This window comes from Pristis pectinata, chromosome 6 (assembly GCF_009764475.1).
Source record: "Pristis pectinata isolate sPriPec2 chromosome 6, sPriPec2.1.pri, whole genome shotgun sequence".
In the NCBI taxonomy this organism is placed as follows: Eukaryota; Metazoa; Chordata; class Chondrichthyes; order Rhinopristiformes; family Pristidae; genus Pristis; species Pristis pectinata.
In genome coordinates, this window is record NC_067410.1 from 47,363,665 (window position 1) to 47,390,865 (window position 27,201).

Below are 27,201 nucleotides of genomic sequence, written 5' to 3' on the forward strand. Positions count from 1 at the left end.
GATTGGTTAAGTGAATGCACAAGGTTATGGAAGAAGGAATATAGTGCAGGAATATTTGAGGTCATCCATCTTGTAAAAACAGAGCATTTTCTAAATTTTGAGAGGTTGAAAATTGGAGTTCAGAGGGACATGAGTGTCCTTGCAAAGTCAAAGTCAAGTTTATTGTCGTATGCACATGTATGCACAGGTGCATTGAAAAACTTGCAGCAGCATCACAGGCACACAGCATCATATAAGCAGCATTCACAAGAAAAACATGAACATAAATTATACACAATTTTTACATGAGAAAAACACAAATAGACCAAAAGAAATTTTACTGGAAGTTACCATGCAGGTACAGCAAGAATTTAGGAGGGCAAAGAGTGATTGGCCTTTATCGCAAGACGGACAAGAGTGAAGAATTATTGAGGTCCTTGGTGAGGCCACATCTGGGTTTTTGTGTACAGGGCTGGTCTCCCTACCTAGGAAGGATTTATTGCAATGGAGTGCAGTGAATATTCCCCAGACTGATTCTTGGGATGGCAGGTTTGTCTGGTGTGGAGAGATTAATCAGACTGTAGAAGGAGAGGTGATCTCATTGAAATGTACAACATTTTTACAGGCTTGACAGGGTAGATGTGAAGTTTACATTTCCCCTGGCTGGGGTGTCCAGGACAATGTTGACAATGCTTTGCTCAGCATTTAATCCATGCTGAGTGTATTTGATGGGACGATGTAGAGGGGAGATGTTTTTCTGTATCTAGTCTGTGCTGGAACTGACCTTAAGTCTAAACTGATCACCAACACCACGTGCCTGAATTAGCTGTCACTTGCAAGGCTTATCTTGCTAGGAAGCAGAAACTTAATGACAGAAAGAGCTGTCAAAGTATATTTTACCTCTCTATATGGATAATATTCCATCTTAATATTATGGGATATTAGAGCAGCAGGCATTTGTCCAGGAGGTCCTTCTTCTGCAACTGCACTGTTTGTGATTGAGAGTCTGATTTGGACCATAATCAGTTTGTGTAGTTATCAGCCTGAATCGGCGCCTCCAAGATTCAATTTGCTTGCAAGATAATCCACTGGAATTTAATTATACCATGTTGAGCATGGTTGAGGCAAGGGATAATCAAATAACTCCTGGAAATAAACTGCTTTATAGATCTAACACCCTTCCACTCAAACACACGCACCCTCACCATTGCATTTTACTTCGTGACAAATTAGAAGGAAAATGTTGGGATGAATTGATGAGGAATGCAATGGAGAGCTTGCTGGAGCACACTCAGTTTGTCAGCACTCAGTGTCCTGGTGCACTGAAAGTGAGAAACTAGGACCAAACAGAGGAAGTGCATGCCCAGAATGGGTCAAGAATGGAACTTCTTGGCTGAGGACTTTTTAACCAAAGTGTTGGGGGGTGGGGGCAGTAATGTCTAGGAGACTTCAAGGAGGCAGGGTTTCCTAATGAAGGGTGAGGAATGGAACAGTCATTATCTGTCAACCTTCTTGGGTTAGGGCTTTTTATTGAGACGAGCGGGCAGTAAAATCTGAGAAAGGCAGGACTTTCGACTGGAAGGCAGAGTATGGGGAACAGCCAGTCCCCTGTGGAACCTCGAGAGTGAGGGCTTTCCATGTGAGCGTGGAAAATATAACTTTTATTTCTTTGAAACAGTTGCTCCGTAACATATCAAATTACGTTAGAGATTAAAGCTGGTGGAAGCAACCTAGCATCTGAAGTCAAGTCAAGTTTATTGTCATATGCACAAGTACATGTATGCACAGGTGCAATGAAAAACTTACTTGCAGCAGCATCACAGGCACATACAGTAGCTTTGGAGACACATAATTCACAAGAAAAACATAAACATAAATTATATAAAATTATTTAGCTAGGGAAGCTAAATGGACTAAAAACAGATAAGTCTCCTGGACCGGATAAGGTGCATCCCCGGGTTCTGAAGGAGGTGGCTTTAGAGATTGCAGAGGCATTGATGATAATTTTCCAGGAATCAATAGACTCCAGCATGGTTCCGGAGGACTGGAGGGTCGCAAATGTAGTTCTGCTGTATAAGAAAGGTGGGAAGCAGCATAAAGGAAATTACAGATCTATTAGTCTGACATTGTTGGTGGGAAAGTTATTGGAATTGATCCTCAAGGATGAGGTTATGGAATACCTAGAGGTGCAAGGCAAGATAGGTCCAAGCCAGCATGGTTTCGTGAAGGGAAGATCCTATTTGACCAACCTATTGGAGTTTTTTGAGGAAATCTCAGGTAGGGTGGATAAGGGAGAGGCTGTGGATGCTGTGTATTTAGACTTTGGAAAGGCCTTCGACAAGGTCCTGCACAAGAGGCTGATTAATAAGATGAGAGCTCATGGAATTACAGATAGGATAGTAGAATGTGTGGAGCATTGGCTGGTTGGTAGAAAGCAAAGGGTGGGAATAAAGGGATCCTGTTCTGGTTGGCTACCGGTTACTAGTGGTGTTCCGCAGGGGTCGGTGTTGGGGCCGCATCTTTTGGAGAGGATTCAGAAGAGATTTACGAGGATGATTCCTGGAATGAAAGGGCTTACTTATGATGAGCGTTTGTTGGCTCTTGGACTGTACTCACTGGAGTACAGAAGAATGAGAAGGGACCTCATAGAAACATTTAGAATGTTGAAAGGACTGGACAGAGTAGATGTGGTTAAGCTGTTTCCCTTGGTGCGTGAGTCCAGGACTAGAGGGCACAATCCTAGAATTAGAGGGTACCGGTTTAAAATAGAAATGAGAAGAAATTTCTTCAGCCAGAGGGTAGTGAAATTATGGAATTCTTTGCCACGTACAGCTGTGGAGGCCCAATCATTGGGGGCGTTTAAGGAGGAGATAGATAGGGATCTAATTAGTCTTGGTATCAAGGAATATGGGGATAAGGCCGGAAATTGGGGCTGGATAGGAATATTTTTAGTTTAGCTCATGGAGCAGACTCGATGGGCTGAATGGCATACTTCTGCTCCTTTGTCTTGTGATCTTGTGATCTATACAAGAAAGAACACAATTAGAACAAGAAAACAAAGTCCATTGTGGTGCAAAGTGCTCATGGTGTTGCTGTACTGAGGTAGTGATTAGCACTGTGCAGGTTGGTTCAGGAACAGAATGGTTGAAGGGAAGTGGCTGTTCTTGAACCTGGTGGTGTGGGACTTCAGGCTTCTACACCTCCTGCCCAACGGTAGCTGCGAGAAGGTGGTATGACCCAGATGATGGGGACCTTTGATGATGGATGTTGCCTTCTTGAGGCAACGCCTCATGTAGATACTACCAATGGTGGGGAGGGATGTACCCGTGATGTATTGGGCTGAGTCCGCTAATCTCTGCAGTTTCTTACGTTCCTGTGCATTCGAATTGCTGTACCAGACGATGATACAACCAGTCAGTATACTTTCAACACTACAACTGTAGAAGTTTGTTAGAGTCTACCGAGAAGGTTCCAGTCTCTGAGCCCCCTTAGTGCAAAATGAACTGGAATTATCAGTGAGAACTTGAGTTTGTCAATGCGTGCGTGTGTGTGTGTGTGTGTGTGTGTGTGTGTGTGTGTGTGTGTGAGACAGAGAGAGAGAGAATGCATGCTCATACGGGAGAATGAGGAGGTGATAGATAAAAGCTACAGAGAGGCAGCCACACTGAAGTTGCAGGAGGCAGGTAGCTGGGTGACTGTCAGGAGAAGGAAGGAAAATAGACAGATGGTGCAGAGTACCCCTGTGGCAGTTCCCGTCAATAACAGGTATACCGCTTTGGATACTGTTGGGGGTGGGGGGGCGCTAGCAGGGTAAAGCCACAGCGGTCAGGTCACTGACAGTCTGGCTCTGTGGCTCAGAAGGGAGGGGGGAGAAGAGGACAGTGGAAGTGATAGGTTAGTTAGGGGAGCAGGTAGGAGATTCTGTGGACGTGAAAGAGACTCCAGGATGGTATGTTGCCGCCAGGTGCCAGGGTCAGGGACGTCTTAGATTGGGTTCACAGCATTCTAAAGGGGGAGGGTGAGCGGCCAGAAGTTGTGATACACATTGGTACCAACAACGTAGGTAGGAAAAAGAATGAGGTCCTGAAAAGTGAATATGGGGAGTTAGGTAGGAAGCTGAAAAGTAGGACCTCAAGGGTAGCAACCTCTGGATTGCTGTCTGTACCACGTGCCAGTGAGGGTAGAATAGGTTGATTTAGCAGATGAATGCGTGGCTGAGAAATTGGTGTTTCAGATTTGTGGATCATTGGGATCTCTTCTGAGGAAGGTACGACCTGTACAAAAGGGACGGGTTAACACCTGAACTAGAGGGGGACCAATATCCTTGTGGGCAGGTTTGCTAGAACTGTTGCAGAGGGTTCAAACTAGTTTGGCGGGGGATGGGAACCCGAGCGATATGTCAGAGGATGAGCAGTTGGGTGTACAGGTTGATGCAGTGTGTAGAGAGACTGTGAGGAAGGATAGGCAGTTGGTAGGGCAAAATTGCAGCCAGTTGGATGGGTTGAAATGTGTCTATTTTAATGCAAGAAATATCAGGAACAAGGGTGATGAACTTAGAGCATGGGTAAATACATGGAACTACAATGGTGTGACCATTACAGAGGCTTGGCTGTCACAAGGGCAGGAATGGCTACTGGATGTTCCAGGGTTTAGATGTTTCAAAAGGGACAGGGAGAGAGGTAAAAGAGGTGGGGGAGTGGCATTGCTAATCAGGGATAGTATCACAGATGCAGAAAGGGAAGATGTCCTGGAGGAGGGATCGTCTACTGAGTCAGTTTGGGTGGAGGTCAGAAACAGGAAGGGAGCAATCATTCTATTGGGAGTATTCTATAGACACCCCAATAGTAACAGTGACACTGAGGAACAGAACGGGAGGCAGATTTTGGAAAGGTGCAAAAATAACAGGGTTGTTGTCATGGGTGATTTCAACTTCCCTAATATTGATTGGCACCTCCTTAGTGCAAAAGGTTTGGATGGGGTGGTATTTGTTAGGTGTGTCCAGGAAGGATTCCTGACACAATGTGTAGACAGGCCGACTAGAGGAGAGACCATTCTGGATCTGGTACTCGGCAATAAACCTGGTCAGGTGTCAGATCTCTCAGTGGGTGAGCATTTCAGAGACAGTGACCACAACTTCCTGACCTTTACTCTTGCCTTGGAGAGGGATAGGAGCAGACGGTTGGGAAAGTATTTAACTGGGGGAGGGGGAATTATGATGCTATTAGGCAGGAACTTGGAGTGTAAATTAGGAGCAGATGTACTCAGGGAAATGCACAATGGAAATGTGGAGGTTGTTTAGAAATCACTTGCATGGGGTTCTGGATAGGTTTGTCCCATTGGGACAGGAAAAGGATGGTCAGGTGAAAGAACCATGGTTGACAAGAGATGTGGAATATCTAGTGAAGAGGAAGAAAGAGGCTTATTTAAGGTTTAGGATCAGACAGGGCTCTAGAGAGTTACAAGGTAGCCAGGAAGGAGCTTAAGAGTGGACTTAGGAGATCTAGAAGGGGGCATGAGAAGGCCTTGGCGAGTAGGATTAAGGAAAATCCCAAGGTGTTCTACACATATGTGAAGAACAGGAGGATGACTAGAGTGAAGGTAGGACTGATTAGGGATAGAGGAGGAAACATGTGCCTGGAGTCAGAGGAGGTAAGGGAAGTCCTTACTGAATACTTTGCTTCAGTATTCACCTGTGAGAGACACCTTAACGTTTGTGAGGACAGCATAAGGCAAGCTGATAAACTAGAACATGTCAATGTTAAGCAGGAGGATGTGCTGGAACTTTTGAAAAACATTGGGATAGATAAGTTCCTGGGGCTGGATGGGATATATCCCAGGATATTACGGGAAGTGAGCGAAGAGATTTCTAAGCCCTTGGCGATGATTTTTGCATCCTCACTGGCCACAGGAGTAGTACCAGATGATTGGAGGGTGGCAAATGTTATTCCTTTGTTCAAGAAAGGGAGTAGGGATAACCCTGGGAATTATAGACCAGTGAGTCTTACTTCAGTGGTGGGCAAACTATTGGAAAAGATTCTTAGGAACAGGATTTGAGCATTTGGAGAAGCATAGTCTGATTAGGGATAGTCATCGTGGCTTTGTGAGGGGCAGGTTGTGCCTCACGAGGCTGATTGAATTCTTTGAGGATGAAACAAAACACATTGATGAGGGTAGAGCAGTGGATATGGTGTATATGGACTTTAGTAAGATGTTTTATAAAGTTCCCCATGATAGGGTCATTCAGTGGGTCGGGAGAGATGGGATCCAGGGAAACTTGGCACATGGCGTGTTGGCCTTCATTAGTTGGGGTACTGAGTTCAAGAGCCGCGAGGTAATGTTGCAGCTCTATAAAACCCCGGTTAGACCACACTTAGAATATTGTGTTCAGTTCTGGTCGCCTCACTATAGGAAGGATGTGGAAGCTTTAGAAAGGTTGCAGAGGAGACTTACCAGGATACTATCTGGATTGGAGAGCATGTCTTAAGAGAATAGGTTGAGTGAGCTAGGCCTTTTCTTTTTGGTGTGAAGGCGGGTGAGAGGTGACCTGATACAGGTGTACAAGATGATAAGAGGCATAGATCGAGTGGACAGCCAGAGACTTTTTCCCAGGGCGGAAATGGCTAACCTGAGGGGGCATAATTTTAAGGAGATTTTAGGAAAGTACAGGGGGGGATATCAGAGGTAAGTTTTTTACAGAGAGAGTGGTGGGTGCGTGGAACATGCTGCCAAGGCTGCTGGTGGAGGCAGATACATTAGGGACATTTAAGAGATTCTTAGATAGGCACATGGATGATAGAAAACTGGAGGGGTATGTGGGAGGGAATGGTTAGATTGATCTTAGGGTTGGTTAAAAGGTCGGTACAACATTGTGGGCTGAAGGGCCTGTGCTGTGCTGTAATGTTCTATGTTTTATGTGTACTTCCTGCAGGACAGAAGTGTCCGCTAGTGCTTACATATATATGGGGGTTTTGTGAGGGAGATTGTATTTATGACATTACCCAGATTCTGTAGCCTCTGGATGTTTTTAAGCAATTTAGTCAACAAAAAACGCTGGGAATTCTGGGCAGGTGTGGCAGTATCGGTGGAGAAAGAAAGAGTTACAATTTCAGGTCAAAGGAATTTCATTAACTCTGATGAAAAGGCATGGTCCTGAAACATTCACTGTTTCTCTCTCTGCAGAAGCAGCCTGACCTGCTGAGTGTTCCCATTTTGCCTGTTTTGTTTTAGATTTGCAGCATCTGTGGTATTTTTGTGTTGTTGGCAATGTACCTTTGAGGGGTATAGTTTGCTGCAGTGTAGAATCATCAAAGCAAGGATCACCCTGGTTCACCATTAGAGAAGGTCTCTTGATTACAGAATGAGAGTGTTATGTATAATTATTAAGAGCAAGCTCAGGTGAGCATCATTTTAATCTGGGAACCTTCTTCAAAGAGCTGACAAGCCTACACTGCAGCAAGTACGCATCAACAATAATGCTACCGAGGCATTTCTTAAGCTACTAACTGCAGTGCTGAGTTTGACCCTGCCAATATTGGCAAGAATGCAGCATGCTTAAGTTCTGTTTGCTTCAGATAAAAGTGTGGGAACCCTGATACACACTGAAGCCTTTATAGTCAGAAACCCTGCTACATACAGAAATCCTGATACACACAGAAACTCTGATACACATGGAAGTCCCAATACACACCGAAATTCTGATACACACGGAGACCCCGATATGCACAGAAAAAGGTGCTTCAGCTGCCTAGTTTGTTTTACTGGAACACCATGAAGGAAGGTATAGGAGCAATGATTTGTGTGAGCATTCCTTCGCATTCGTATACCTGACCCCAGGTTATGACCAGGACGTTGCAGCAAACAGCAATGCCTGGAAATGTGTGTTGGTTGTAACGGCTTCATACAGCACCAGTCGGGTGTTGGGGCTTCACACAGCACCAGTTAAGGGCACCATAAATGGTATGATCCAATTTTTAGGGGGAAATGGCTAAAGGCTTTTAGGGTTTATGGAAAGAATGCCCCAGTGGGGAATCCCAAGCAGAGGTGCCTGATCCTTGAATTATTGCCGGATGAACTACAAATCTTCAGGAGAAAGGAAATCTGGAATATTGCTCCCAAACCCTTCCACAGGAATGAATCTCAGAGGAAGGGTGCCGTCTGCTGACTCTACTAATATCTGCAGATAACGTCCTTGCCCATCATGTCCAGGCTGCAGTGTCACATAGAGGGCTGTGTGGACTTAACTTTCTGTTTCTCATTGTTCGCAGAGCAAGGAGATTGGTCAACAAATGCATGAGGAGCTGCTGAAGGTCACCAACGAGCTGTACACTGTGAGTATGGGCGGATAGTGTTACGAGCTCCAAGCACGTCTATGGTGCTCATTGATCTGGTGTTAGTCTCCCATGTTAGCTGTTTCCTCGTTAGCTTCTGATGAATCTTTTGCACTTGTCAAGGCACCATTGCCAGGTCAGCTGCACTGTTAAGTATGGAGGTCTCCACACTGGCCCATTCTTCTCCTTTATTCACATCCAGCAGCCTCTTCTCGCATCCACCATCACAAGAACACAAGAAAATATGAGCAGGAGTAGGCCACTCAGCACCTCAAGCCTGCCCCACCATTCAGTATGATCATGGCTGATCTGTACTGGCCTCAACTCCTCTTCTGTGCTACTTCCTCAAAGCCCTCAATCCCCTGAACCTTCCAAAATTTACCCACCTCCACCTTAAATACTTTTAATGATCCAGCTTCCATATCCTCTGGGATAGAGAATTCCAGCGATTCACTCTTGGAAACATCTCAACATCTACCCTGTCCATGAGATCATAAGATATAGGAGCAGAATTAGGCCATTCAGCCCATCGAGTCTGCTCTGCCATTCAATCAAGGCTGATTTATTTTTTCAACCCCATTCTCCAGTCTTCTGCCCATAATCTTTAACTCCCTTACCAATCAAGAACCTATCAATCTCTGTCTTAAATACACCCAGTGACTTGACCTCCACAGCCCTCCGTGGCAATGCATTCCACAGATTCACCACCTTCTGGCTGAAGAAGTTTCTCCTCATCTCAGTTCTGAGGCTGTGCCCTCGGATCCTAGATACTCCTACTAACGGAAATATCCTCTCCATGGCTACTCTATCCAAGCCTTTCAATATCCGGGAGGTTTCAATGACAACACCCCTCATTCCTATGAACTCCAGATAACACAGATCCCACCTATTTAGCCTCTTTTGACAGGACAATCTCTCATCTCAGGAATTAGTCTCTTTTGGACTGCCTCTAATATCTTTTCTTAGGTAAGGGCACCATGTGTGGCCTCACCAACATCCTGTACAATTGCAACCAATACCCTGTACAAATGTTTTCCTCAATCTTCTCCTAATATTCCCATTGGAACTACTGAACATGGCATGTTGTGCTGGCAGTGGCCTGGCCTTGCACCCCTTATCATCAGCTCTGTGAAAATAATACGTAAGGAATTTTGGACCTTTCAATCCAGGCAGAGTTTCCTCTCCCCAAAGATCAGGCCTGACCTTTTCAGCTATGGTTTCTCTCCTGTAAATGAGAGATGCACGCTATACCCTTAATGACACCTCAGTGAGCATTAACACCAGGCACAGGAGTTTAATGTTAATTTAACACATGTAGCCTTGAAGGTGATTGGCAATGTATTGAACTGTAATGAAACTGTTATCTCGATAGATTGAGGGAGCAGTGCCAGGGTTGGATGGTAATTTCAGTCCAGGGTCAATTGAAAGGAATATCCTGAAATAAAATTCTTCTGGGCAACAAATTTGTCACCAAATCATCTCAAATAGAAATGATATCCCAGAGTTTCAGATAGAATATTAATCTGATTGATTGACCCAGTCCATCTCTGTTGAGAATGGTGATTCAAAGAAAGGAAAACTATGTGTAAAAATGCCTGCATGGTGCTCTACTACTGGGGTGGAAAATTAGAGAAACAAAGGACTGCAGATGCTGGAAGCTAGATGAAAAATCAAGACAGGACTGGACTGAAGACAGAAAGAGGGGAAGCCCAATATATAGTGGGGAAAACAGAGCAGTGAGAGGTGGACAAAAGAGGGGAGGTGGGGTGGGCACAAGGTTAGGGTCCTGACCCGAAATGTTGACCATTTGTTTTTCTCCACGGATGCTGCCCGGCCTGCTGAGTTCCTCTAGCATCTCATTGTTTTTTCATGGGGTGGAAACTTAGTTGATTATCAATAGGGTTATACAGCATGGACACAGGCCCTTTGGCCCAACTCTTCCATGCCAACCAAGGTGCCTTCCTGAGCTAGTCCCATTTGCCTACATTTGGCCCATATCCCTCTAAACCTGTCCTATCCATGTACCTGTCCAAATGACTTTTAAGCATTGTAATTGGACCCACCTCTATCACTTCCTCTGGCAGCTCATTCCATGTACTCACCACTCTCTGTGTGAAAAACCTGCCCCTCAGGTCCCCTTTAAATCTTTCCCCTCTTAGCTTAAATCTATGCCCTCTAGTTTTAGACTCGCTTACCGTGGGAAAAAGACTGTAGCCATTCACCTTATCTATGCTGCTCATAATTTTATAAACCTCTATAAGGTCACCCCTCAGTCTCCTACACTCCAGAGAAAAAAGCCCCAGCCTATTCAGTATCTCCTTATAACTCAAGCCTTAAAGTCCCAGTGACATCCTCTGATACATTCCCCATTTCCTTCGTTGAGCTGTTGTGGTTGTACCAAAAGCTGCCTACACCATAATCTCTGGGGTTCCCTCTCTAAACTTTGCTACTTTGCTCTCCACCTTCAAAGATGGGGTACAGTGGTGGTCCAGTGGTGAGGTTCTTAGACTAGTAATCTCGAGATTCAAATCTGTGCATTTAATAATATAATTACAAAATCACACAGCTAGTCTTGGCACTGATTGCCATGAATCCATTGGAAATCTCCATCCTTATTTGCTCTGTTCTATACGTGGCCACAGACATTGCAGTGTGGTTGCCTCTGAAGTGGTATAGCAAGCCACTGAGCTAAGGGGCAATTAGGGATGGGCGATAAATGCTGGTGTTTCCAGTGACATTTAGATCCTGAAAAATGAATGAATAATACAAAAGAGTCAAGGAGAGACCCAGCATGGAAGTACACCTTTCATCCCCCCAAATCCGTGCCAACTATCAACCATCCATTTACACCAATCCTGTTCTCTCTACATTCAAGTTTATTGTCGTGTGCACAAATATGCATGTAGGTTCAGACAATGCACAGAACATAAATTATACATAAAGGCAGTGAACAAAAAAGGTGTGTAAAACAAGGAGTTAGTGGAAAAACAAAACACAATCAGAGTTAAGTCCATGGTAGTGCAAGAAGTGGTCTGTAGTGTTCTGTTGCTGAGGTAGGGTTAGGGTTGTACAACTCCCCCAGATTTTACTACTCACCTACACACTAGGAGCAAGTTACAGCAGCCAATTTTAACCTACCAGCCTGCACGTGTTTGGGATGTGGGAAGAAACCAGAGCACCCAGAGAGAACCCATGTAGTCACAGGTAGCACGTGCAGACTCCACACAGACAGCAAAGGGTCGCTGGTGCTGTGAGACAGCGGCACCATTGGCTCACCCTGTGCCACCCAAAGGAGCACAAGGCCATTCATTCTAATGTCTCCTTCTGTCAGTCAGTGTCAGTAACTTGGTAAGAAATCACTCCTGCAAGTTCTCTTGAGGTGGTGATAATGGTAGAGGCACTGGTTAATTATAGGTTGGCTGGTTGTGGATGGGGGCGGTGCCATTAAACTGTCCTCTCCCTCTATCAGGTGATGAAAACCTACCACATGTACCACGCAGAGAGCATCAGTGCGGAGAGCAAGTTGAAGGAGGCCGAGAAGCAGGAGGAGAAGCAGTTCAGCAAATCAGGAGACATCAGCGTGAACCTCCTGCGGCACGAGGACAGGCCGCAGCGACGCAGTTCTGTGCGGAAGATAGAAAAGATGAAGGAGAAGGTAAGGCAGGAGCAGCAGCTGCTGCCTGCGCTCAGACCATTTGGGCTGCAAGGGTGGAAATGACCCACCATGTCACCTTCCCCATTCAGAATCCGTGGGTCAAGTGACGTGCAGAGGCTGCACTGGATGGCACCGACTTACGGGGAAGTGAGTGGTCCCCAGTTTGAGTCTGCAGTGGCAGGTGGTCTTTGAAGGAAACAATGCATCAGTTACCAATAAACAGCAGAGCAATGGCTGACTGTTTATTTCCATAATTGGGGAGAATCAGTTACAGGGAACATTAATGGGGGAATGGGATTGCTCTGTGAGCTGGCATAGACTCAATGGGCTGAATGCCCTCCTTTCCTAAGAAAATTGGAAATATGATATATTATATGAAATAAATAACATGAATTTACTAATTTATAAATGGAATGGTTTTAATGATAAATATTGTATGAAATGTAATATTTATTGCCCATCCCTAAATGCCCTCGAGAATCAGTGAGCTACCTTTTTGAACTGCTGCAGTCCTTCTGGAGAAGGTGCTCCCTCTGTACTCTAATGGAGGGACTTCCAGGATTCGGACCCTTGACGAAAAAGGAACAGTGATTGATTTCCAAGTCAGGGTGGTGTGCAGCTTGGAGGGGAACCTTCAGGTGGTGATGTTTCCATGCCCTTGTCATTCTTGATGTAGGGGTCATGAATGTACTTTGTAGGCAGTACACATATTAGCTACTGTGCACCAGTCATGGGGGGAATGAATGTTTAGGCTGGTGGATGGGGTACCAATTTGTGGACTGCTTTGTCCTGGATGATGTGAAGCTTCTTGAAAGCTAATGGAGCTGTAGTCACCCTGGCAAGTGCAGAGCGTTACATCACACTCCTGACTTGTGACCTGTAGGGATTAAAAGCTTTGAGGTATCAGGAGGTGAGTCACGCACCACAGGATACCCACTCTGACCTGCTCTTGTAGCCATGATGTTTATGTGGCTGGTCGAGTTGAGGTTCTGGTGGTCTGGTCAGTGGTGACCCCAGGGAGTTGATGGTGAGGACTAAGTGATGGGAGTACCATTGAATGTCAAGGGTAGTGATTAGATTATCTATTATTGGAGATGGTCATTGCCTGGACTTCTGTGATGCACATGTTACTTACCATTTATCAGCCCATGCCTGAATGTTGTATAGGGTCTTGCTGCATGCAGGTGTGGGCTGCTTCATTTGCTGAGGATATGCTAATAGAACTGAACGCTGTGCAATCATCAATGAACATCCCCACTTCTGGCCTTATGGTGGATCAGTTAATTGGCTCTTGATGGTCCTGATTAAGGGAGGGGGAATATTGGACAGGACCTCTGGAAGTACCTTCTTTTTTAAATGGGCGACTGCTTGCTCGCTGTCTTATCTGAGCAGGCAAACTGGATAACTCCTGAAAAGTGCAACAATATCTCAGTGCACCCACTGGAGTGCTGGCTTGTATCGTAGCAAGTCCCCAGTTGGTCCTTGAACCCATGACTACCAAAAGAGGAGGAACATATCAAGGAATGGGTAACCGGGGTGAGGATGCTGCAATGATTATCAAAGGTTTCTGTGTTGTTTTGGGTTCCATTTCTTGCTGTATGGCAGTTTAAGTGCATGGGTTTCTATGGAAACGGGCGTGCTCTGTTCGCAATAGTGTGCCAGTTGGGAGTGTTAGATGATCAAGCACAACTCTGTCCCTGAGTCACGACCAAGGCTGATTTACAATCTCAGTGATGAATGAAGCCTTGGGGGGTGGGGTGGTGGTGGAGCTGGAATGTGCAGTCACCTAATACCTTGCTTTTTCAGTCAGAAACCTGGGTTCAAACTGTGCTAAGACTGATGATTCCTCTATCTGCTATGTGTTTGGGATCACCTCAACTCAGTTGTCAGGTCATCCAAATACAAGGAAGAGCAAATATTTGTCAGGCTCTCAGAACTGGTGTGGGAATTGGCAAGAGCTCATGGCAATAGTGGATGTTATTGTAAATGTACAATTAAGATCCCTGCATCTGCCCCACAGTTCTGATGAAATGAGAAACGTTTCCTTAAAGCAGTATGATCTAATATCTTAGCAACTAGTTATGTGTACTAATTGAAGACTCAACCAACTGCATTTGTGATTAATAAATAAAAATCAGGTAATCTCTATAATCATTTATCAGTGTGATCCCAACTTAAGAAGACAAGCAAATAGGAGCAGGAGTAGGCCACTCGGCCCCTCAAGCCTGCCCTGCCATTCAATACAATCGTTGTTGATCTATTCCAGGCCTCATATCCTCTTCTGTGCCAGTTCCCCATAGCCCTCAATTCCTCTGACCTTTTAAAAATGTATCTAGTCTCCTCTTTAAATACCCCCCATGATCAAGCCAAACATGCACATTTGCTGTGTTTACATGTGAATGTAACCACTTTTGTGAGGTAAAATTGTAAGGCGAAAAACAGAGGGTATTTTGTTCATAATGATCACTAAATTTAGATCATAAACTAAATATACATGTGTGAAGTACCTGAATAAATGGGATTATTTTGAGTGAGGATATATTGAGTTCACATTTTTATTTGAGGTCAGAAGAGATGTTAGGAGAGCGAACTGGCTGATCCATTATTGCCCCATTCATACCGACAACTAAACATAAGAACAAGAGGGCAGCACCTCTAAGTCGAGCCACTGCCTCACCGCACCAGAGAAAGACCAGGGTTCAATCCCAACCTCGGATGCTGTCTGTGTGGACTTTGCATGTTCTTCCTGTGACCCAGTGGGTTTACTCTGGTTTCCTCCCACATCCCAGAGATGAGCGGGTTGGTGGGTTAATTGGCTGCTGTAAATTGCCCCTAGAGTGCAGCAGAATGGTAAAATCTGGAGGGAGTTGATGGGAACATGGGGAAAATAAAAAATGGGGTTAATTTAGTATTAGTATAAAATGGGGGGTTGATAGCATGGACTTGGTGTGCTGTATTAGCCATGCTCCACCTGAATGACTGCACCAGCTTAAGGCTCTACAGAATCCAGTCCTGTATTTTTTGGGAAAGATAGAGGAAGATTTTACGTTTAATTTTATTCTGCACCTATATGATTTCTAGCGGTACATTCTCACAAATACCGTGTTGTATTATTGACTTCTTTCATGCTCTGCCCGACATGTTAGATTTTAATTGAATCAAATTTCTCCATGTAAAAATGTCAAAATCTTTCTGAATCTAAATTAAGGAGTTCCATTGGCTGTCCATGAACCCATGAACACTAACTCGTTATTCCTTTTTTTTGCACTATTTATTTTGTGATTTATAGTAATTTTATGTCTTTGTACTGTACTGCTGCCGCAAACAACAAATTTCACAACATATGTTGAGATAATAAACCTGATTCTAATTCTGATACTGTTATTCTGTTGCATTCTCAAAGCCAAGAAGATTTATCAATCATGATGTTCTGCTAAATCCCTGCAGGTTGCTTTTTATGCAATTATTGCTCTGCACAAACTCCCTGGTTTACACCCTTAGAACAGATTTGAAAATGTCACTAGATATTCATGTTAAGCTAAGCAGCCAAGAGCTAGCTTATCTGATTTATCCATTTTTCTAATCAAACATTTATGTTCATTACCTAAATTCGATCACCACAGTCGGTTTTGACCAGCAATTTCCTGAAGTCTCCTCATAAAACTAAATTATATCCCATCGAACCCACACCCATCAAGATGCGAGTTGAGATTTGCTCAAATTGATTAGCAGGAGGACTTCTATTTGAACTGAAGTCCTGATAATGCTTACCAACTGAATCACCCACTCTTTCACCTTTGTATTTTTAAAAAAATAGGACATACCAATGACATGAAGCATAATCAAACAACTGCTAATTATTTTCCTGCAACAACAAGAGCCAGATGAATGTACTCAGCTTTATGCAGGATCCAAGCATGCGTCTCGTTGACCCTGAGTAGCCTTAGCTATATACTATAGTAGATAACTCTAACAGCTTAACTCCAACTGCAGTCTATACAAATGAAGACACAAGAGACTGCAGATGGTAAATAATTGGTAACTTAAATAAATTGGGTTTATTATTGTCACATGTACCGAGGTACAGTGAAAAACTTTGTTTTGGATGTCATCCATACAGATCATTTTATTAAATCAGTGCATTGAGGCAGTACAAGGGAAAGCAATAACAGAATGCAGAGTGATGTGTTGCAGTCAGAGAAATTAAAGTGCAAGGCCATAACAGGGTAGATTGTGAGGTTTAAGAGTCCACCTTATCATACTAGGGGACTGCTCAATAATCTCATAGCAGGATAGAAGCTGTCCTTGAGCCTGGTGGTATGTCCTTTCAGGTTTCCGATGGGACGGGGTAGAAGAGAGAATGTCCAGGGTGGGTGGGGTCTTTGATTAAGTTGGCTGCTTTACCGAGGCAGTGAGAAGTGTGGACAGAGTTCATGGAGGGGAGGCTGGTTTCCATGATGTGCTGGAATCTGGTGCAGCCAACAAACTGCTGGAAGAACTCAGTGAGTTGAGCAGCATCTGTAGGGGAAAAGGAATTGTCGATGCTTCCGGTCGTAAACCTGCCTGACCTGCTGAGTTCCTCCAGCAGTTTGTTTGTTGTAGCCTATACAATATCACTTTATGCAGAACATCTTCCAAGAAAGGAAAGTTGTGTCGGCCAAAGTGGATTGGGCCAACACCTCCTAAACTAAAGCAAGAAAGTGAGGTGATGGTGGGAAGTGGGCGGGGGAATCTCTGTTTGGAATTTGTCACTGGGCTAATAATCTTACATTCCTACAGTAGTCTCAAAATGCCTATCATACAAAGAATACTCCAAGTATGATGACTTATTTTATGTAAATTCAGTGGCTCTTTTGGGCACAATACTCCATTTTAGGCAGGCAATTATTTTGTTGTTGAAGAAGAATTGCTAGGCAGGACGGCAAGAAACCTTTGTGCTCACTTCTGACCTCTGCTTTGTAATGTTCCACCTGAACCCTGGACAGACGTGATCCAGACTTACAGTCTAATTGGCAGACAGCACTTCTGACAGTGTAGCCCTTCTTCAGAACTGTATTGGAGGTGGCAACTGAACTCAAAGCCCAACAGAAAAGACATGAAGTCCTTTCGCTCGTTGGGCATCACAGGACATCTACAGTTAAGAGCTAAAGAAACTGCATCCATAAACTATGATTTTCCTGATTAGATAGTGGTGCAAGAGCTTGTATTTCACTGTAAGGGCAAGTGTTGTTGTCTACAGAATAACATAGACAGTATGTATACAGAGTGAGGACAGTACAGCATAGACACAAAGGGAAGCCCCCTCTGCGTAGTCCCATCAAACTCATTCAGCCAGGTTGTACTGACTATTGCCAGCAATTCTGACAGAAGTAAATCCCAGATTTCCACACATGCTGTGAACAATGGAAGTCCAGGATTAATGAGTCTATGGGCTCTTCAGTGTTTGCTGCTGACTAAGGCAAATAACACAAGTAGGACTGCCAACAACATATCCTTATTTAATGGCAGTGTCTGGTACAATGATGTATCAACAGTTGTGTGCATCATACACTCTGTTCTTAAAGGAACACTTGAACTTGATTCCACAAATAAAATTACACAATCAGATGGTTGATTTTTATGAACTTAACAATGAACTAATTATTTACAGAGATAAATACATATACACAGTTACAACTTAACCAATTATAAATTCACTTTGTCTCTTAGGACGTCAGTCCAGGAGTTTCTTAGGGCAATGACCTTGGCCCCTAGGTTCCTCGTCACAACCACCTTCAGCCACTTCCTCAGCGATTTTTTGCTCCATCATAAATAGGATTGTTTGCTGATTGCACAGTGTTCAATTCCATTTGTACTTCCTCAGATAATGAAGCAGCCCATGCCTGCATGCAGCAAGACAAGGGCAACATACAGGCATGGGCTGAGAGGTGGCATGTAATATTCATGCCACACAAGTGCCAGGGACCAGCTGTCTCCAACAAAATCCTGACCACCTTCCTTAAACATTCAAAGGCATCAACATCCTGAGGGTCAGCACTGACCAGACATGCCATAGAGTACTGTGGCTGCAAAAGCAGGTGAGAGAGTGGGTATCCTGGCAACAGACTCACCTCTCAGTGCCCCACAACCTCTCTACTAACTCCAAGCGATGGCAGAGCATGATGGGACATTCTCCACTTGCCTGCTTGAGTGCAAATCCAAAAAGATCCAAGGAGGTCAATGAACCTGCCACAAAGCAGCCCACTTGATTGGGACCCCATATCCCATCTCTATCATTGGTGCCCCATGGCTGCAGTGGGTGTACCGTTTACAAAATGCATTGTTGCTAGGAAAGGGCAGCAGTGCATCGATACACCACCACCTGCACATTACCCGCTAAGTCAAATGCGTCACTGGATCTAAATGCTGAAACTCCCTCTCAACAGCATGAGGAATACCCTCACCAGAAGTATCCCAGCAGTCCAAGAAGGCAGTTCACCATCTGTCTCAAGGGTAATTAGGGATGGAGTGATAACTTCTGGTCATTCCAGTGATGACCACATCCTCAAAACAAAAGTTGCAAGAGCTGGCTCTTCAAAGTAAAGCTCCCTCTATTCTGCTACTCTGGGATGTCTCAATGACACCCCAACAAATATGTTCCACACCAGCATCATATCTTCCCAACTGGTTTCCCAAACCGGTTATCCTTTTGATGCTTCCTTTGCATTTTTCCACTTACATCTCCCCCACCTCCCTTTATTAAATCCCATCACCTGGAGAAAGACCCACAACCACAAAGGATGATATCAAACCCAGTTCACCACTCAGTTCAAAGGATGCTTTCTTTGTTTTCATCAGTGATCCAATTAACAGGAAAGGGTATGGTCTGCTAACGCTCTATACGCTGAGAGTTGGGAAAATGGGAGTCCCCTGGAATTCTACATGATAGAAATGAATAGGAAAAGATTTGGACAACTGGAGTTCTATGTCACAGAAGTGAGTAGGGAGAACTATGGTCAGTTAGAATTTTATGTAATGGGAGTGAATGGAAAAGCTTGGGTCCACTGGAATTTTCTACAAAAAGACATAAAATTCATTCGCATTATATAGAATGTGGAGACAAGGGACATAGAAAATAAGTGTAGGAGAAGGCCCTTCAGCCCTTTGAGGCTGCTCTGCCATTCAATATATTGTACATGGCTGTTCATCCAAATGCAGTTCTCCTATTATATTGATTCCAAAAGACCAGACCCCATTTACAGCTTTGGGAATGAATGGGAAGAGGTTTGGTCCATCAAGGTTGTATATATGGGTGTGAATTCCATATAAATGAAGTAAATGTGAAGAGCTTTGGTTACTGCAACATCATATGAAAGTGATAAATAGTAAGAGGTTTGAAATTCGATATAATCGGAGTGAATTTTATACAATGGATGTGATAATGCAACGAGGGTAAACATCATCTTGAAGTGAGTACATATCTATCAGTCATGTCTGAATATGTGGAATTCAGTAAATACCTTTGTATTTTTTTCCCAGCGTCAAGCCAAGTATTCCGAAAACAAGCTGAAGTGCACTAAAGCAAGGAACGACTACCTGCTTAACCTTGCGGCAACAAACGCTGCGGTGGCCAAGTACTACATCCACGATGTCTCCGACCTGATTGACGTTAGTATTCATCGCTTCTCTGGTGAATTTTGCGCTTGTTAAGATGAGCCACCTAGCGTTGGCACAAAATCCTTCCAATTCTGATTCACATCTTGTGGAATGTCCCAACCCCATAAATGGGTGGGGTGGAATGGGTGGGATGGAGAGGGATGGGTGGAACGTAGAATGTACAGTACAGCACAGGAACAGGCCCTTCAGCCCACCATGTCTGTGTTGATGATGATGCCAGTTTAAACTAATCCCATCTGTCTGCATGTGATCCATATCCCTCCATTCCCTTCCTGTTCATGTGTCTGACTAAATGCCTCTTAAACATCACTATCGTATCTGCTTCCACTACCTCACTTGGCAGCATGTTCCAAGCACCTACCATTCTCTGTGTAAAAATTTTGCCTCGCAAATCTCTTTTAAACTTTCCCTCTCACCTTAAAGCTATAGCCTCCAGTATTTGACATTTCCACTTTGGGAATCCTATCCATGCCACTCGTAATTTTATATACTCCTATCAGGTCTCCCCTCGGCCTCCAACATGAAAGGGATAATTAATGGCCCTGGAGGTAAGGTTGGGTAGCTCCAGAAGCAGTGGAAATCTTGGCTGAGCAGTTTTGGCAAGGCTGCGAGTGATGACACTCTCACCTCTTGAGTCAGCATTTTACACTGTTGTCTGAAATTACCCCTTCTACTTTTAAACCCAAGAGCATTCCAGTCCAATCCCTGTCAGAGATTGTTGAACTGATGACTCGGTATGGTGAGACAAGAACTCAGAGCCACTGGGTGGCTGATAACCTAACTGCAGCTGCAGCCACTTTATTTCATATAGCCAGTTGGGATAGCAAAAGGCTCTGAGCCAGACAGCCTGAACTGTAGCAGGCATCTTCTGGCATGACCAGGAGCAGAGAGAAGCCAGCCCTTTCCCTCTGGTGAAGTACAAGTTGCTTTGGGGGGAAGATGTTCCTCTGGAACAGGATGTGAGGATGGGGCCGTTGTTATCCTGTATACTGTGGCAATGACACATAACTAATTGGTAATTGGTTCATTATTGTCACATGTACCCAGATACTGTGAAAAACTTTGTTCTGCATGCCATCCATGCGGATCATTCCAAACAGAAGTACACTGAGGTAGCACAAGGGGAAAAACAGTAACAGAATGCAGAATACAGTGTTAGTTACAGAGAAAGTGCAGTGCAGTTAGAAGGTAGACAAATAAGGTGCAAGGGCAATGACAAGGTAGATTGAGAGATCATGTCCACCTTTATTATACAAGAGGTCTGTTCAAGAGTCTTGTACTACATCAATGCACTCTGTACTGACTCAATGTAACTGCACTGTGTAATGAATTGACCTGTATGATTGGTTTGTAAGACAATCTTTTCACTGTACCTCGGTACAAATGACAATAATAAACCAATACCAATACCATCTGTGGGATAGAAGCTGTCCTTGAGCCTGGTGGTGCGTGTTTTCAAACTTCTGTATTTTCTGCCTGAAGGAAGGGGGAAGAAGAGAGAATGACTGGGGTGGGAAGGGCCTTTGATTATGCCGGCTGCTTTCCCGAGCCAGCGGGAAGTGTAGATGGAGTCAACGGGAGGGAAGCTGGTTTGCGTGATGGACTGGGCCGTGTCCACAACTCTCTGCAATTTCTTGTGGTCTTGGGTAGAACAGTTGCCACACCAAGCTGTGATGCATCCAGGTAGGATGCTTTCTCTGGTGTCTCTATAAAAATTGGTGAAAGATCAACACAGACATGTCGAATTTCCTTAGTCTTCTGAGGAAGTACAGTAACTCTGAAATTACTTAAGCTGTGACAGCAGCCCTCAAAATCATTTAGGTATACTCAAGTGCAGATAAGACCAGCCAGTGAGATCAGATCACACACATCCTCTTCCTTTAATTTACAGTTGATCTAGTCTCACTGAAGGCACACTGCTGTGTGCTAGACTGTACAAAATTACTGTTGCACCCTTCACAACTGGCCAAAGGATTGATGTTTGAGCAGAAGTCAGTGGGGCTCGTAGTTGGCTGGGTTACTGGTCCTGGTCATTGTATGGAGTTGGATTTGGTTCAAGAGCTCCTCATTGCACTGGGCGGAATTTAAGGCTTTGTCCTCTCTCAGTTTCTCACTGGCAGGCCTGTGGCTGCCTGTTCTCCACAGTCTCTGCCCTCCTCACAATGATCTGCATGAGTTCACTTGCTTGTTGGTTCTGGTGACTGAAAGCCCCAGATGGTTGTCTCCTCTTTGTCCTCTGTGAGTTATATTCTCCCCCCACTGCTCCCCCACTCCATCCCCCCCCCAATGTTCTCAGAAGCACAAGCATTGTACGACCTATTCTGCCAGACATCACTGTTGAATACACGAATATATTCAGCAAAGAGGAATGCACACACCTATGTTAGCAGCTGTTACCATGGTAACAAGGCTTTCTATATAAAGCATTACATAATGAATGACGGGTTATTTGGAGTTAAACTCTGCTGAATGAGTGTGTGGTTGCGGAGTGAAATCAGAAGGCAAAGCAAGGGGGGTGGGGAGAGGTTTCTGCTTCAATGCTTCTCCTCCTGCTTCTCCTTCCCCCCCCCCCCCACCACCCCATCAAACACGTGCTTATTCAAACCAAGAATTTTACTAAAAAAGGCGATTCGCCCTTTGTGTCTCTATTCCCCTCAGTAATCTATTTTATTCATGATCACTGCCTTCCTTGAGAGAAGCAGGGTTAATTTACACCTCACTGGCTTGGGCTGCATAGTACAGATGGGTTGCGAATGTAAATCAAATCCTTTTGAGAATTCTGTGACCTTTTTAAAATTATGTTTTGTTTAAATAGTTGGAAAATTGATTTACAAACCCAGAAAATTTGTTTGTTCCCCCATTGCTCCTCAGACCTGCTTCCTGTGCATGTGAAACAGGAATCCAATGATAGAGTCCCAGAAAAAAATGGAATTAAGTGACTCATTCATTAGTTTGGAAAAATTCAGGCAAAATTTGCTGCAAGTGAATTGTGCCCTGACTACAATGGCTTTCCACATACCTGAGCAAACTTGTCATCTGCAATCATTTTCATTGTCCACATGCACAGATTTAAAAATGCAGCTGGGTTCTCAAGTAGCTGTTCAGAAAGTAGGTCACCCTTGCTGGGTGAAGAGAGAAAGCTTTGCATCCATCACATCTCGTGGTAACAAAAGTATCGGAGAGCTCTAAGATGTTGTTCATCACAATTGTAGAAAAGCCATCCTGGGTCCCGCCTTGGTCAACTCCACACATCTGGCAAGAGTTTTCACTGACTCTTAAGTTGTAAATTGCTTTATTATTGCCACATGTACCGAGGTACAGTGAAAAACTCCTGGATAAAAATAATGCTCCTTTAATGTCGACAGAGTTTCACCAAGGAACTTGAAACATCAAAGGTGGTTATGGCTTAGGGTGATTGTGTAAAGTGGGTGATATTGGATCTGCTGATATTATTATCCAATTCTTACAAATTAGGGAGAGGTGGGCAGCAGAGTGGTGCAGCTGGTAGAGCTGTTGTCTCACAGCTTCAGTGACCCGGGTTCAATCCTGGCCTCCGGTACTGTCTGCGTGGAGTTTGCTCGTTCTCCATGACTGCCGGTAGCTCCGGTTTCCTCCCACATGCTGGTCGGTAGGTTAATTGGCTGCTGTAAAGTACCCCTCGTGTAGGAGAGGGGGTAATGAGCATGTGAGAGAGAATAGGTTACAAGTGGGGGAATGGGATTGACTCAATGGATCAAGTCGTGAGACTGCAGCAATGTAGCTGATACTCAACCAACACCCATTTAACATCTTTCCTAATTTCTCAGTTCCACTGAAGTCATCAGGAGAGTGGTACAACAGGAAGGTGATTCAACATCAAGCAAATTATGAGCTACTTATATGCCTTTGCCAACAGTTATTGGGTGTGGGAGCTTCAAAGGACAGTCTTGTGCTGTAGTTCAGTGCATGACCTATGAGATAATTGGCTATTCTCCCAATTTATGTCATCCTTCCTCTTGGTAGTTTTCTTTTTCTAAGAGTTCCTTTAGTTTGAGATTAACACCAATCCAAGTTTCAAACTCAAACTCCAAAGAGGTCTTTCTGGATTCACAGATTGGCCAGGTGAAGTCTTTATTCCTTGTAATATAGAAGAATGAGGGGCAACCTTATAGAAGTGTTTAAAATTATGAGAGGCTTAGGTAAGGTGGATGGTAAGAGTCTTTTCCCCAGAGTAGGGAGTCAAAAACTAGGGGGCATAGGATTAGGGTGAGAGGGGACCTCAGGGGAAACTTTTTCATGCAGAGGGTGGTGAGTATATGGAACGAGCTGCCAGAGGAAGTGGTTGAGGCAGGTACAATTCTATCATTTAAGAAGCACTTGGATAGGTATATGAAGGAATGGGGCTTAGAGGGATATGGGCCGAACGCAAGAAATTGGAACTGACTGGGTGGGCCCTGTGGTCAGCATGGACCAGTTGGGCCGAAGGGCCTATATACATGCTGAGTTGCTCTATGACCTGAGCTTGGTCTGGTGTGGCTTTAGATGTAACCACCTTTTGAAAAGTAGCTGTACAGGGGTGCAGATAACCAGTGCAGTTGCCAACCATTGACCACATGCCACCTTGACTTTAAAATGGAACTAACAATAAACTTCGTTGAAATCGATTTCTTTTTTTGGGTAAGTCATGGGTTCAAGTCCAAGCAGGAATTATATGTATCCCAGGTTGACTCTTTGGTGTAACAAACAATCTGCTGGAGCAACTCAGTGGGTCGAGCAGCATCTGTTGGGGGGGGGGGGATTGTCGACGTTTTGGGTCAAAACCCTGCATCGGGACTAAGAACAGAGAGATGAGATGGCCAGTATAAGGAGGGGAGGGGAAGGGGAGGGAAGACAGGAGTCTGAGGCGATTGGTGGACTGAGGAGGGGTATAAGATGACAGGCAAGTTGTGGCAGGTGGGGGAGGTGACCAGGGGGATGGAGTTGGGAGACGGTGGCAAGTGAGTGATAGATGGAGAGAAAAAGTGAGAGGCAGATGGAACAAGGTGGGGGGAGGGGAGTGTTAAGGTTGGAGACAGCTGCTAGAGGGAGATAAGCAGGAACACAAAGGGCTACCGCTGCTGGACTCTTATAAGGAGGTGATAGTAGGAACCACTGGGGGAAGAGGTGAGATGGAACCAGAAGCAGATGAGGGAGGGAGTGGGGGGATATGTATGTGAACTGTGTGTGTAGTGGGTGGATGGAACCAGGAGGGGGACGAAGATGGGGGGGCTGGGGGAGTTGAGGGAAAGGGGACAAAAATGGGAGGATTGGAGAAGGAGAGAGAGGGGGATAAAGGGGGTGGGGTGGAAAATGACTAGTGTGGTACCGAGGGAGTGCTGTACAGTTGGAGGTTGAGAATAAGCATTAAATTGTGGCGTTGTGGATGTATAAGATCCCATTATGCTACTGTGAAGAATGAGAGATTTCTGCTGGTGTCTTGTGTTTCATTCTATTACCCAGTGACCTGAATCCTTCTACTTTTACTCACCCAGATGTTCCATAGCTGACTGATGTGAATGGCAAATCCTCCTTTATCCTCTCTCCTCTCTGCTTTCTTCCCAGTGCTCTGATTTGGGATTCCATGCCAGTCTAGCACGCACCTTCAGGACTTTCCTCTCAGCAGAATATAACCTGGAGACATCTCGGCACGAAGGGCTGGATATCATCGAGAATGCTGTGGACAACCTGGACGCTCGGAGTGACAAGCACAAGGTCATGGACATGTACAACCAGATCTTCTGCCCACCAACCAAGTTTGAATTCCAGCCACATATGGGAGATGAGGTATGATGCTGTTGATCAGGTCTGGGTGGCTCAAGGGGGATCGATACAGGGGAAAGATTTAAAGGGGACATAAGTGGAAAGTTTTTCACACAGAGGGTGATGGGTATGTGGAACAGGTTGCCAGAGGAAGTGGTAGAGGCAGGTAGAGAGGCTGGATAAACTTGAGTTGTTTTCTCTGGAGCAACAGAGGTTTAGAGGAGACCTGATAGAAGTTTATAAGATTATGAGGGGCATTTAGACTGCCAGTATCTTTTTCCCATGGTCGAAATGTCTAATACTCGAGGGCATGCATTTAAGGTGAGAGGGGAAAGTTCAAAGGAGATGTGTGGGGCAGATTTTTTTACACACAGAGTGGTGGGTACTTGGAATGCACTGCTAGGGGTGGTAGTGGAGGCAGGTACAATAGAGGCATGTAAGAGGCTCTTAGATACGCACATAAATATGCAGGGAATGGAGGGATATGGATCATGTGCAGGTAGGAGGGATTAGCTGTCATTAGCTTAATTAGTTCAGCACAACATTGTGAGTCAAAGGGCCTGTTCTTGTGCTGTACTGTTCTATGTTATAATTAAAACATTTAAAAGACAGGTACACGGGATAGGTAAGGTTTAGAGAGATATGAGCCATATGCAGGCAAATGGGACTAGCTCAGGTAGGCACCTTGGATGAGTTGGGCCGAAGGACCCGAAGGTTGTTTAACTCCACAACATAGAGGAGGTGTAACATTCTTTAGATTGTACTCTCCTATTTATTCCTTTTCTTTGTCTTTAGTTGGTGCTGTGACTGAAAGGGTGAGAATGGAACCCACTGGAGGAAGCAGAGGTGTATGTGATGATACTGCTCACTGGGCAACCCTCTCTCTCGGTCCTCCTTTCTTGACCTTGAGAAGATACCTCACTCTGTAACATCTCTTGAGTACAAGACCCTTCTAGTAGACTGACCTGAATTACCTCGTGCCTGGTGTTCTAAACCAAGGCTGGCAACCAGCTGGTGTGTCCATTGTTTTCAGTCCATACCCGTTAAGATGGTGGGCCCTCCAGGATTGACCTATAAGTTCCTCATACTAAAGGTCAAATCCCTGGGCATTCAACCTGAGAATAAAATCAAAATTGTGTGCATTCTTTAAATTCCATTCATTGCTTTTGTTTGGGTTTTTTAATATATTGAAGAAGAGTGAAATAGTTTTCTTGACTGACTTCAAACACTGTTGGAATAACAGTGACCCCCTTCTGATCAATACAATAGGTCATAGAATCGTACAGCACAGAAACAGGCCCTTCAGCCCATCACGTCCTTGCCAACTTTTTTGCCCTTCCACCCTCATCTCAGTTGCCCATGCTAGATCCTTCTACACCTTGCCTATCTAAGCGCCTGTCTAAATGTTACTTAAACATAGAGATTGTATCTGATTCCACCACCTCCCTTGGCAGCACGTTCCAGATATCAACCACTCTCTGTGCAATAAACTTTCCCTTCAAATCCCCTTTAAAACTCCTTCCTCTTGCCTCAAGCCTGTGCCCTCTTGTTTTGATATTAGAAGATGGACCAATAGCAGCTTTTGAGGCTGAGATCGAGAGATTTCCATTAGGGAGAAGGTAATAAGGAAGCAGCTATGGAAAAAGAAACTGTTAACATCTCAGGTCTGATGAAGTGTCCTGGACCTGAATACGTCTCTCTCTCCACAGATGCTGCCTGACCTGCTGAGTGTTTCCAGCATTTTCTGTTTTTATTTCAGATTTTCAGCATCTGAAGATTTTGATTTCCAAGTATATTAAGGGATAT

General features: G+C 44.5%; 1 protein-coding gene across 3 annotated transcripts in view; it reads left to right on the forward strand.

Moving 5' to 3' along the window:
• The window catches only part of LOC127571297 (SLIT-ROBO Rho GTPase-activating protein 3), a 221,898-nt gene that overhangs the window by 126,044 nt on the left and 68,653 nt on the right, over positions 1–27,201 (forward strand). For all 3 annotated transcript variants that reach the window (XM_052017566.1, XM_052017568.1, XM_052017569.1), the window contains exons 4-7: positions 8,244–8,306; positions 11,776–11,961; positions 19,480–19,608; positions 25,198–25,419. In XM_052017566.1, coding sequence (XP_051873526.1) covers positions 8,244–8,306; positions 11,776–11,961; positions 19,480–19,608; positions 25,198–25,419 — 600 coding nt within the window. The remainder of the gene's footprint in view (positions 1–8,243; positions 8,307–11,775; positions 11,962–19,479; positions 19,609–25,197; positions 25,420–27,201) is intronic.